At 37.2% G+C, this 13,624-nt stretch overlaps 1 protein-coding gene across 1 annotated transcript in view; it reads right to left on the bottom strand.

The window, feature by feature from the left end:
* LOC149690392 (nose resistant to fluoxetine protein 6-like) overlaps positions 1–7,887 on the bottom strand; it is a 36,446-nt gene extending 28,559 nt beyond the window's left edge. Inside the window, exon 1 of the mRNA XM_089869915.1 lies at positions 6,575–7,887. Within this exon, the coding sequence (XP_089726041.1) occupies positions 6,575–7,004 (430 nt within the window). The 5' untranslated portion in view covers positions 7,005–7,887. The remainder of the gene's footprint in view (positions 1–6,574) is intronic.
* Between the last annotated feature and the right edge of the window lie 5,737 nt (positions 7,888–13,624).

The raw sequence follows: 13,624 nt of genomic DNA, 5'->3' as shown, positions 1-13,624 counted from the left end.
TGGTGTGTGGACAACGAAGACTTTAATTAAGATATTGCTTCAAACAATACGGACCATCGAAATTTGGTGGATTTGTTATGTTGAAGCCCTATCTAAAGTCTTTGTACGGATCCACGTACCAGATGTTCAGTAGTTTTTACTCTACAACAAGCTGACAATTCCAAAGTGATTTACAACTCATCCTCAGACATGTAACAATTCAAATCAGGAAACTTTATGTGGGTTTAAATGAAATTTCTTTACCACTATCTCTCTCTCCTAGACCAGGTCTCCTAGGACCCTAACAATACATGTACCCAACTCAAAACTACAAACACGTACAAGAGCTCCTTTTATTAATTGCATTCTTATGCTAAGATGATAAATGGGCCATTAGGCCGAAGCTATAAGATTTAAACAAAACTTTCGCTATAAGAAAAAAGTTCAATGGCCTGGAATGAAATTTATTATTTGTGAAACCTTTTTTAAAAAACATTTAATAGGCCTACGCGACTTAGGGTGTTTATGATAAGTCTGCCACAAATTAAGGGTGGATGTTCTCTGAACGATTTTGAGTCTAAAATGTAAACTCCATGACACTTTTTTAAGTTAAGATTATTAAGTATTTTACGGATGACCCCTTAAATTTAATTGTGAAACTGATTGAAAGGCAATGATTTCTAATTTAATTATCAAATCATAACTCGAAAAGAGTGGCTCGAACGGCAAAAATGGAGATAGAAGTTACACTTTCGACACCAAATCGATTTCCCAAAGAATAACCCCTTAATTTATGGCAGACTTATCAGAAACACCCTGTATATAAAGAAGACAGGAAGAAAAGTATCGCTCTATCGAAAACATACAATACGCGGTTGGTTTAGTTTAAAAGATTCTCTTTCCATGACTTCAAAAGTAAAGGGTTGTTTTTTTTTTATATTTGGTTTCCAAAAATTGGGCGGGGTCTTCGCCTCGCTAGCCTAAAACAAAGGGTAGAATGTTCGCGATGACTCGAGTTGAATAATAATTAGCTAATATTTGTTCTCGGGGAATTATTCTCAAGACTCAAGACTTGCGGTGCGTGCAAACTCTCTAGAAAGAATAGTAGAGAGAGAGAGAGAGAGGGAGTGAGAAAAGTTCTCAAATCCCAGTTATTTCCGTACCAAATGGAAAACTTTTGCGCGTGTACACCAAAAGTTATATTGATTGAAAAGTTAATAACGACAGAAGGGGATAATAGAAGAAGGATGACACTCTGTATCCTATTTATACTTCAGTTATTTAATATAATTCTTCCCAGGCTCATGCACCCTTTTTCTTCACTCTCCTTCTCATCCAACTTCAGATGGGCAACCATCGCACCGTGCTAGTTTGTATTCTATAACTGTTTGCAGTACTAAATCCTCGGCAATCAAGAACCCACAAACCTTGGTTGTCTTGACGTGGGACCAAAATAAACAAGCGTATGCGCCTTGGCAAATAGTTAAGCAGCACTAATAGAGTAATGATGAGGCGGGGAACTATTTATCGCGTATGTGATTCGGTTTAGTAACCTTGTGCACTCCAAATGTAAAATGATGTTGGGAAGAATCATGTTACATTTACCACGCTTTGTGGATGGTACACTTCTCTTAGAGAAGCATTATATACTTCTGATAACGCGTATTGTTAAGATATCCAGATATTTGGTTTGTTTCTTTGTCTTGAAAGAGGTGTTTTTATTGGAAATAATCATTACAACAGATAATGGTATTATCTAACAAGTGTTGCCAGTCATTCGTGGGTGCAATTCAACCACTATCTACATACAACAGACTGAAAAGCTTGTAGAAGTCTGTTCGATTCAGTCGAGAATTCAGTTCTAAAACTGCAGTAGATGCTCTATAAACAACTTACTGGCAACAATGAAGCGCATGCGGTTAAAGTTAAGAAACAGGGGGTCCTTTGGGGAATTTCTCTAGGCCCTTTAGTGCACAATCTATTGTGTCAAGGTAAAGGGTTAGCTATTAATTTTAACGTGTAAACATGACAAATTTGTTGTCTTAAAGATTACTCCTAATCCCTTTTAGTTTAGTACAGTCAAGGGTTATAGGTTTAATTATGCCTTGAAAGGAGTTTTGTTTGATTTTGAAGAGAAACAATTTCTAGGGTCAAAGGGCAAACTGTGTTAGTGGTAATTTTTAACCTATAAACATGCCCAAAAGTACGGTACAGCGTGTACAAATGAAGTGTGTCACTAACTCTTTGGAAAATTTTATGCTGCTACATGTAGGTGTGGTTATAGGTTTTCAATATTATTTATAGGTATATGGAAAGTCAATTTCTACAAACGCATGAATTAATTTCAGTTTAAAATGAATATTTGATGCTTGTTGGACCTTTCCTATCTTTCCAACGAGGATTACTTTGCGAACAAAGAACGAACGGGAAAATTACTACCATTCAGGTGTTTTTAATCGAATTTACTCGGCTTAAATAGACGAAATTAGCTACCCTCTGGAATTAAGCTTCGGACAAATCGAGTTTCATATTCCTAGGGAAACTGAATTTATTCTTGGTTGTTCAGGTGCATATACAGAAATATTTGAAAATCTTTGTATGGAATTTTTACAAGTCATACATAAAAATAGAGAATTGAAGAAATTAACCTTCCATCTCTCAACCTGTAGGGCCCTAGACCATCACACTTAAAATTACTCAAATACTTCTACACTTAAATCTTAACTTGAGTATGAAAATTTTAAAGTACTCCTGATTTACAGACCAAATACTTGAAAAACTTTCAAGTCTCTAAAAAGCTACAAGTTTTCTTACTCGGGTTTTCAGTTTCTCAAACCTTGGGTGGAGGATAGCTGTGAAATGGAGTTTAAACGTGCAGCAATGAAAGTACCTAGCGCCATTTAAAACCGAAAGCTAGTTCACATGAAATAGCTTCTATTTGTAAGACACGGGGGGCGTTGTCGTCGTTTCCGTACCACAAACCGTACTAAAACGCAAATGAGGATGCTGGGAGGACTTGGTTGCCGTTCCGTAGATGAGGGTACAGAGGATACGTTATATAGAGATTGCTACTCCATCCCAGCTCTCCTCCAAGCTTAAATTCTCGTCATATACCAAAGTATACCGAAAGTACTTTCTTAAAATTGAGAAAATCGTTGCATTAAGTTGTTTCATTTGAGCAAGAGGTTTCCCCCCGCCCTCATGGGAATCGCAACTGATAAAAGTGTCAGTCAACTTAACTGTCGCCCAAATTTGTAAACTTCCCGGAACCCAGTTTCACCGCAAAGGTTTCACCCGTGAACGAAAAACTAAATTTACGGAAAGTTTTTGGGGTTTCTTTGTCATATTGCCTGTAGATTTTGGCACCATTGTTGGTTTCGCGACCCTCGACCTTGATTTTTGGCTAAAATAAAAACTTTCCTAACTTCTTAAACTCTTACGAGAAATAAATGTTCGGAAAAAATAGGGATTGATGTGAACAATATCGTCTGCTTAAGACGAAACATTGATTTGTATGTGAATCCAATGACGTTAGAGATAGGGGCTTCAAAGTTACAAGGGTCTGGCTATTACCTCATGTTTAGCAACCATTGTGGTGGTGGTATTGGGGACCCTCTTGTACATCTTGAATTAATTTAAAATTTATTTCCAACTTGCTGCAATAAATATTCAAAATATGATGGTGCTCTTTGGTTTATGACTAGTTACGGGTTTATCTAGCCATTCTGGATGGTAATGGCTGCCTTGAATGGATGAGTAACTATACTTAGGACTCATACCATTAACACGAGGCCAGGCTTCAGGTGTTACTCAAAGAGGCCAGTCTCCCAGGTAGAGTCAAAAGCCTGGCCTCCTTGTGTAAATAGTATGAATCCTCCTAGTCCGTAATGATATATCACTATGAAATGGTAACACTAGGGGGAAGTTTCTACTATTTCTAAACGTTTCACTATAGACAGGTTCGGTGGAAATGTTGCATTCTATTGTTCAGCCAGCTGAACAAAAATAAAATCTGTCCAAAAATACTTTCTTGTCCCTGACGTATTTGCGGGGTGGGTTAAGAGGTATGTCATAGCGGCGATTGTCAGCGTAGTATGTATGCGTCATCTTAGTACCAATAGTCAAAACGCCCCTTTCTGCCCCTTCGCCATCAATGTTGAAACGCACCTCAAGTTAAAAGATAATAAAATGGCCGGCGGTACCTTGAAACTAGCTTTAAAATCGAGTTAGCTCCAGAAAGGAATTTTATGACTTTGGAAAAACCAGTGACTAACTGACACTTGGATGGCCCAACCCCGAAATTTTTACCCGTCTAGAATTGTCACTGGACATTATCAATACTAGTTTTCGAAATATTTTTGGACATATCTGGAAACATCGGAAACAAGTTCATATTTTTCTTTTGATCATTCATTTTTACAAAGAAAGACAGAAATATTTCCATTCCACAAAATCCAACAAAATCAGAAGCGAAAGTCAAGAAAAGGGGTGGGGTTTTTTCCTTGACGTTGCGACATGTTTTTTTAACCTTTTAACCTCCTAGTTTATTTTTTTAAAGCCAGTCGCAGACGCACGGGTTTTAACTCGAGGTATTGGACAGTGTCCATTTTATACAGTAACATTATTTGTAGAAGTATAGAGATTTACTTATTTTCCTTATTGTTAGGTAATTTTAACTATTGTCTATACGGTTTAGTTAATTTTATCTATCGTCTAACATTCACTTAAGTGTATACCACCTTGTAATCTAAGTGTTTTGTTTATATCCGGTTGAGGAATTAAATCTAAATATATTTTTTAATTTAAGTGAGATATTTTAGGCAATAAATTGAAGTCTTTCAATGCCCCTACTCCCTTTATAAATAACATGGTTGATTACAACAGAAAATCGCTCTAAACAAACCAGCGCTGATTGTAGTCTAACAATGAATAACCTTGGTTGTCTTTGGAATCTATGTTTAATTTCCGTAAATTGACTAAAGATAGAAATAAAGACCAAGACGACGGTCTCAAAAAACCACTAAACCATGACCATCGGAACTAAATTGTCTAAAAACACACCCCCTCATTGTGGCGATTCATTGAAAGACAAGGAATGGGTTCAAGCTAAGCTACACAGTACTTGCTGGTAACCAAATTGGTCAAATGGCTAGCTTCTACTCTATTCAACTTTGTCCGGTGGATAAGACCTTTTTGAATGATCCGTTTTAAGCTAGACTAGAGAATTTGATTTGCTAAGTGGGCTTTGCTCGGTTGGAACTGCAAAGCGAAGGCCACGAAGAGAGGCCTCGGAAACCAGCTAGCTCTGAGGAAAACCTAATATTAGATTATAGTCAAAGGGAATTTGAGAAACCCATGGATGGGTATGGGCTATTGCCTGACTGGCTAACGCCTGCAATGTTACGTGGGGCTAGCTCCTAAGGGGTTGGTTAGTTACTTGTGGAAATTCTTAACATTTTTATGGAAATATCTCATCGTATATTTTAAACTTTAAACACAAAGCTGATAAAAAGTTAAATTCTTTTCTATACTATACAGGGTGTTTGTGAAAGGTCCATCAATAATGAAAGGGCGTATTTATTGGGTCATTTTGAGTCGAAAATGTTCTATGACATTTTTCCGTCCGGGCCACTGTTTTCAAGTTATGATTGGAGTAATTTACGGATGACCCCCTTAAATTTAATTAAGAAATTGAAAGACAGCGCTAATTTAATGAAGGGGTCATCCCTAAAATATTCAAATCATAACTCGAAAACCGTGGGTCGGACGGCAAAATGTCATAGAACATTTTCGACTCAAAATGGCCCAATAAATACGCCCTTTCATTATTGATGGACTTTTCGAAAACACCCTGTATATAATAATGAAACTACAGGATTTTTGAGTAACTATCCGTCACCTCTTTGAGAAAATGTTCGCCCTGCTTGACTTTTGTTACTTGGCTAGCAAATTACGTAATTTTTAAGATGGAAAGTGCCACACGCTTAAAGAAAGAAAGTTCTCCTCAAACTTTCTGCGGTTTTTGTAATTTAATTAAGATTGTTCAAGGTAAATTTGACTTTGGTGGTTTTGATTTCAGTAAAGTTGATTTTCAACTTTGTTCAAGGGGTTTCTTTAACTCAATTCCCTCTTATTTGACAAGTTAAGCTAATTTGCCATATTGGTTTACCGACTTGGAACCTTTATGCTAAATTAGACTAAGTTACTGGTGTTCTTTTTTATGAACTGGTAACCGTTAAACAGTTTGCTGTCTATGTAGACACTAAAAACACTAAATAGACTTCTAAGTCCACTCTCGTCTGTAAGATGTTGATTTTTAAAAAACAGTTCTATTTCTGTTTATTTTCTGGTACAATATCCAAGTTCAATAAAACGGGGCTAAATTAGGAATTAGGGGTTATTGATAAAGCTAGAATAGAGCGTTATTTACAGACTTAATGGTTAGGGGTTCGTCTCCTTCCCAACCTTAAGGAACTGACCCGAATCGTTTATAATGAACCTTACCCCCTAAGGTTTCTGATATCAATCATGCAATTGCAATTTGATAATCAAATTCGGAAATTAAGTAATTGCTTCACTAAAGATAAGTACTTACTCTGAACGGCCCAATTTTTGAGCGATCTCAGTCCAAACATGACCTTTAACAAGCCCGACATGCATCCGGGTGAGATTTCAACTTCGGAGCTCATCCTTGTGACTTGTGGCAACATTTTCCTCATCATGTCCTCAACGGCACCACTTGCCAATTTTTGAAATGACACCCATTTGTCTATGACTTCTTGGTCCTGTTCAACTGGAACTGGTGGGGGTTTTGTTGAAGTCGTAGTTGGTGCTGGTGTGCTGGTGACTGTAGTTGCCTTTGTCGTAGGGGTGGTAGTTGTCGTAGTCGTGGTGGTGGTCGTAGTGTGCTCGGTAATTAGTGAATTCACCGTTACTTCCGAGTCCGGCCCGTAAAAAATGTCTTGAGCCATTACCGCGGCTATTAGAGTCCAGGCGCACAAAATCACTCCTATTCTAAACTTCATATTTAAATATTTAAACTAAATCGAGTTAAATTAATTAAAATACCGTCAGTTAGGTAAATTAAAATAACAATAACAAAGTATTAAACCATTTGGGGAATGGCTTAACCTTTAAAAAAAGCGTGTGGTGTCTTCAACGACTCGACGACTAAAGTCTTTCTAAAGTTCCAACGCGTCCGTTATCACCGTTACCAAAATCAGAAATGGACCACAAAAAGTTATTTCGAGAATTTCGAACCTACGGGGAGTTTTAGCGAAACCCATTGGGGGAGGGTGATAATACTGCATACCCCCAACTTTTTACACTTTTGGCGGTTTTTACTGCAAGGTATTTTTATTCGGAGTGGACTTATACCACCGTGAAGTTAAAGATGCTATACCTGAACCTATTTTTCGTCTTCAAAATGGTGACGTCACACATTAGCTATTGTACTTTGAAGTATGTTGTTTCTTTTGGCCAATAGAATTACAGGAAAATAGACCACGAGCGCGAGAGAACGAGATAGAGAGAGAGGGAATGTTTATAAATGGGTCAAAAAATAAATTCTTCTGGTAATTTACTTTTTAAGTTTGCGAGATTAGTTTTTTTTTTTGAAAATCTTTCCTTGATTTTAGAGCATATATTTTTGGGAACTGATTTTTTTATTATTATTTTAGGGTTTGTTTAAATATTAAATTCTTCCTTATCTTGTCTGACTCCTCAGCGACGGGGGTGTTTTTATCGCGAAAAAATTCTTTTGTTTGAGACTTTTTGAAAGGCCGACTCGACTGTATCTTAGCTTTGCTCTTTCTTGAATGCTAAGAATTTTCACGCCTTTACAGACTCCGAAATCTCTCTCTCGGTCTTCTCCGTACCGACCGTCTTCTGACGGGCGACTGAGGGATTTCGAGAAGCTGAGGATGGGTATATAGGTAGTCTGAGTTGAGTCCTCCTCTTCCCTTACAACAACCACCATAGTCCGAGACTCTCTCTCTCTCTCTCTCTCTCTCTCTCTCTCTCTCTCTCTCTCTCTCTCTCTCTCTCTCTCTCTGAGGCTGAGTGAAACAACTGAGAGACTCAAAGGGAAAAATCATCCTGAGCCTCCTCATTCTCATCTCATCCCTCTTTTTGCGCTTCTTTCCTTTCCTCCTGGACTTCTGTACTAGAGACGGACGGACGGTATAGATTCCACCGTGTTTAGTTCACGGGCCTGCTTGGCACCAATGAGATGGACTTTTCCATCCAGGTTTTATCGATTATTAAAAGGGAAGGTGAAATCATGGAAAAAAAAGTATTTTATTTTTTTTACCGGGATTGTGTAAAGGGAAATTTTCATTTTTATGTCCTCCGTTACTTAGTAGGTATAAATACGGAAATAATTTTTCAAAATTTAGAAATTTTGGCCCCTCTAAACAAAATACCAAAATATTACGCTGATGTTAGTTCCATGTGACGTAGAAGGTGAAAAGTAAACATGAACTAAGGCTTATAGGCTTAGTCTCCTAATCTTAGGCGCAATGTTATGGCTAAGCCTTTAGTTTGAACTTTTAAAATTTGTATCTTGATGAAATCTTAACCGATTTTAACGAAACCAATTGCATTATTTTAAAGAGAAAAATACCCCCTACCTAACATGGTGGCAGTTATTAACAGCCTATGGGAAACGGCGTAAGAGCAAGGCTTAGTTAAACTAAAATAATCTGGAGTTTTATTTAAAGTCGCGGTTTTATTTATTAATAATTAAATAAATATACTTTTTAATCGGCTTGTTAAGTTGTTAATAATACTCAAGGTTTTCAATGGAAATTTGTTTCCCACGGTACTCAAAGACTAGGGTATACTCATTGAATTAATATTAACACACTCGTACTAGGTCAATCTTATCTGTGGGAGGGGGGGGTTTCACTTTGAAGTATTTTGAATATCTCAAGTGCTCTTATTACAATCGAGTTCAATGAATTTACGAAACTTAGACTTTTAATGAATTCAAAAATATTTCAAATATGCATATTCGGTCCCTTAATACCTTGAATCGATTTTAATTAAAGGGATACACCTGGCTAAAATTTCTTTTTATTCATTTTAAAAAAGAAAGAGCGTGCAAAATAATGAATATATCAATTGGAACCATGTTTCTATCTACAATATTAATGAAGATACAAGCAATTAAGTTTCCGCAATGGATGGCACTACGCGTTAGGCTTCCCCGCAAAGCACTGGGGAGTACCTCTCCCTATTGGACGCCTAGTACCACCTGACGGATTCTCCCAATAGTTGTACTCCCCAGTGCTTTGCGGAGAAGTCTAACGCATAGTGCCATCCATTACGAAAACTTAATTGCTTGTATCTTCTTTATTATTGTAGATAGAAGCATGGTTCCAATTGATATTCTCGTTATTTTATACGCTCTTTCGATTAAAAAGCAAAGATCTTGCCTTTTATTTCGATTTACGTTTCGCCTTTCCTTTAATCTATCTTGTACATGTTTGCGAAACAGGCCCCATTTTATGGCATGAAAAAGAAGGCCTGGGACCCTGGGTTATTGTAAGAAGTTGTTTTTGTGACAATGAATTATTAAGATGGATATGAAAAGAACTTTTCTACTTGTACTCTCTGCGCTGCATACGCTGCATCTTGTCGGCGGCGGCCTAATTACCTTAGAAACAAAACATTTTTCGGTCAGAATTTAGGTATGTTTTAACTAACAAATTTGTGACCAGTGTTTTTATTAGCTACATTACATCCCAAAAACTTTTATTCGCCGCAAAGGGACACTTAAAATAGTCCAAAATCTATAAACACTGACGTTACAACCTTTTTGACGTAAAAAAGTGGGTTGGCAACTCTCAGTATTGGGACATGCACTCTCGTGATACAAAAAGGCTACAGCGCAGGCGCCAAAAATTGAGGTGGAAGGCAAAGTTTTAATCAAATTAACGGGTCATTCGTAAATCACTTCATAAATTAATTGTTCAGAGTGGCCCTTAGGACAAACTGTCATAGAAAATTTCTACTCAAAAATCGTCCATACAACCTATTGTTATTCGGTTCTACCACCCTTTATAGTCTGCTACTACGAACCTTTTCGTGACGTCACACCCTCCTATCTCTTACCCCGGTTTTGGCGTCCATATTCCAATATGGAAGTCGCCTGCTCAGACCATACAATTTAGGCTACCAATATAGATGTCACGTCCCCGTAGCTCCTCCCCTCTCAAAGGCACTCTAAACGATGTCTGAGCGTTAATAAAAGACGAATAGACAAAATACGTGTCTTACTATAATGAATTTATGCTATCTACAATTTTAGAAGAGCTCCTCTCCTCTCAGTACCACTCTATATAGCTAAACGATGTCTGAGCGTTACTAACAGACGGATAGACAAAATACGTGTCTTATAATAATGAATTTATGCTATCGATGCAATTTCAGAAGACAAATGATCTCAGATAGCTACCATGCTCCCAAATGCCGAGTGCTTTTAAAAGCGTATGTGCCGTAGTACCTTTGAACGTATTGTCATTTCATCCTGAAATACTTTGAGAGTGATTGATAAGGCCTACATTTTAAGATCGGGGTGCGGGCCCTGGCGCGACGTTTACTTTTTATCTTACAGCACATTTGACCAAGTTGTGTAAAAAGGTGAAAGTAGAGCCATTTCTTGCGTAAGAATCTTGACCTCAAAAAAACTTAGCCAGTCATTTCCCCACGCTTCTTCTACACCTTCTCTCTCTCTCTCTTATTCGACATTCTTAAAGCTTTTAGAGTGCCCGACTATTTATTCTACCATGCAGTTTCAGGTTACCAAAAGCATTAGGGTGCCATCTTTCAAGGACTCTTTAAGTAGCCTAAGCCCCGCCCCTCCCTCGCCTTGCTAAATGACGTGTGAAATTTCTCGTCTTTTGTTTTTCTTTTTTTTTCAAAAGAGGAAAATTGAAATGGCTTTTTCATATTTTAATTTACATGGTTCGGAGGAGCATCTAAACAGGGACAACGTGGAAATAATAGGCCTAAGGAAATAGTTTTAGTCCGCAAACTTAGCTTAAACATTATTCAAATGTTTAGGTCAGGTTTAATAAATTTTGGGTTTGTGCATGGATATGTTGGTTGGGTTTGGTTTGTGTAAGGAGGTAACCACACTTTTAGAAAAAAATATCGACTTTTGGTTAGTGAAATTTGAAACTGATAATTTTAACCCCAAAAAACTTCATGAAGTTTTTCTTCATTTGGTTAACAAATTCAGAAATTGATGAAACAGACATTTTCAAATGCTCTTTTTAAATGTAGTGATACGTTTTACCTTTGATTGTTCAGAGTTGCCAGTAATATGCTATTAGAGCATCTCCTGCAGGTTTGGAATTGAATGATCACTAAATCGAACAGAATTCTACAAGCTTTTCAGTCTGTTCATAATGAACGATATGTTCCATAAGTTTGTCACTGGTTACAATCTGGAGCTTGTCATGAAGTGACGTAGGTTATAGATTCGAGGTAAAGCGACGCCTGGTGAGGTCATGTCAAGGCTTAGTACAGACTAAACAGGACGAAGATGGACTGCAAAATTAACCACCGAGTGTAGTCTTCAATTCTCGCTTGTCGTTCTCGAACTAATTCGAGCTGTAAGTCTCTAGCATAACGAAGTATAGGTATTGTCATACTTATGGAACATATCTTATAAACCTATGGTCGTAGGTGGATAGCAGTTGAATATTGACAAAAAACACTTACTACAACTTTGAAATAATCTATTACGAAGTTAATTGACAAGGACGTGGCTGAAGCCTGGACGTTTTTAGGTTCAGCCGTTCAAAAAAGTGTCAGTTTCTGTTTTGGATCATCATTATTATTATTTTAGCTGTGCTTAGTTTGGCGTGTCATTAAGGGGGAGTTTCGCCTGAGTTAAGTCAGGGACCTCCTGGCGTTAATTCATATTCTGGCAGCTAAAACGATAATTATCGACATAGGAACCTCTTTTTTATTATTATTTTCTTTTCATCGTATCGTTGCTAATACGAATTGCAATTAGCGAAAGCTTATCATTCACTAGTTGCCAAAAAAAGATAATACAAACTTTCTGAAATATTATACAGGGGTATCTAAATCGATATTTCTAAATTAAATGAAGGATGATAAGGGTGGATTTTTGGGTATTAGGGAAAATAGAAATGAAAATTCTGGTTGTGCATATATTAGTTATTATACAAAGGACTGTGTTTGTGTTTCGGGAGGTGTAGATATATAACTAAATTGACGTTGTCCTTTCATTTAAAATTTTTGGACTGTTCTGTTGAGCATTGTGAGAAGAATCAATCTGCATTTATTGACTGAAGCGATATTTAGCTACTTTTAGTTCTAGGATCAGTACTTGTTCCGAAAGCTCAAGTAGGTGTTCCGAAAGCTCAAGTGCTTGTTCCGAAAGCTCAAGTACTTCTTCCCAAAAGCTCAAGTACTTCTTCCCAAAAGCTCAAGTACTTCTTCCCAAAAGCTCAAGTACTTCTTCCCAAAAGCTCAAGTACTTCTTCCCAAAAGCTCAAGTACTTTTTCCAAAAGCTCAAATACTTGTTCCGAAAGCTCAAGTACTTCTTCCGAAAGCTCAAGCACTTCTTCCGAAAGCTCAAGCACTTGTTACAAAAGCTCAAGTACTTCTTCCGAGAGCTCAAGTACATATTCCTAAAGCACAAGTATTTGTTCCGAAAGCTCGATCAATTACGTGTTCCAAGAGCTCAAGTACTTGTTACGAAAGATCAAGTACTAGTTCCTAAAGCTCAAGTACTTCTTCCGAAAGCTCTAGTGCTTGTTCCGAAAGCTCAAGCACGTTTTACGAAAGCTCAAGTACTTGTTCCGAAAGCTCAAGTTTTTATTCCGAAGTCTCAAGTACTTCTTCCGAAAGCTCAAGTACTTGTTGTTATTGGTCGTTGCTTTACGAGAATCTATAACGTTTCACCTACGTCACTTCATGACAAGTTCTCAGTAAGCAGTGACAAACTTATGGAACAAATCTTATGAACTCATACCTAAACTTATATAAAATGTAAAATAGTCTTATGATGTAGTTAGCATATGGCTTACCGTTTCTAAAATTCCATAAGCATGACAAAAGCGTTATGCATACTGTACGTGGTTTAAAATTCGATTCCATTGTTAAAACCCCGTTCCGATAATCCTAGAGGGTGTTAATTTTGTGTACCCTTTGAATATACTTTAAGCCTAGCTCTGTTCTGATTTACAACTGAGATGAAATTCACTACAAATCCGCATCATGGTATGGAGAGTGAAAACACGCCTGGATTGATAAATAATCTCAGAATGAATTACCAAGAACAAAGTCCCCGTCTTTAAGCTTCTCTTATTTTAGCCTCTTTTAAATTTTACATAATTAATAACCGGGCTTAATCGCTGGAATGGAGGTCCTTTATCTAACTAGGAACTTGGTGGAATTTTTCATAAATATAAACATGGCAAATCTGGGAAACATAACTGAATATTATCTCTCTCTTCAAAAGGCTTTAATTTATAATTTGTTGGGGAAGATTAATTACTTCCCTCCGTTTGCTAGTACGTGAAACTCTGATGGATTTAAAATAGTTAAGGGAGTATCAAATAGGTTGAGAAGAGGTTAATGACTGTAATTGGAAATTTATTC

The sequence above is a fragment of the Phalangium opilio genome, unplaced genomic scaffold, assembly GCF_054372755.1.
Source record: "Phalangium opilio isolate 3A_F unplaced genomic scaffold, DU_Popi_V2 ptg000031l_1, whole genome shotgun sequence".
NCBI classification, from domain to species: domain Eukaryota; kingdom Metazoa; phylum Arthropoda; class Arachnida; order Opiliones; family Phalangiidae; genus Phalangium; species Phalangium opilio.
The sequence above is the reverse complement of the archived record's forward strand: the minus strand, read 5'-3'. Positions and strand labels throughout refer to the sequence as shown.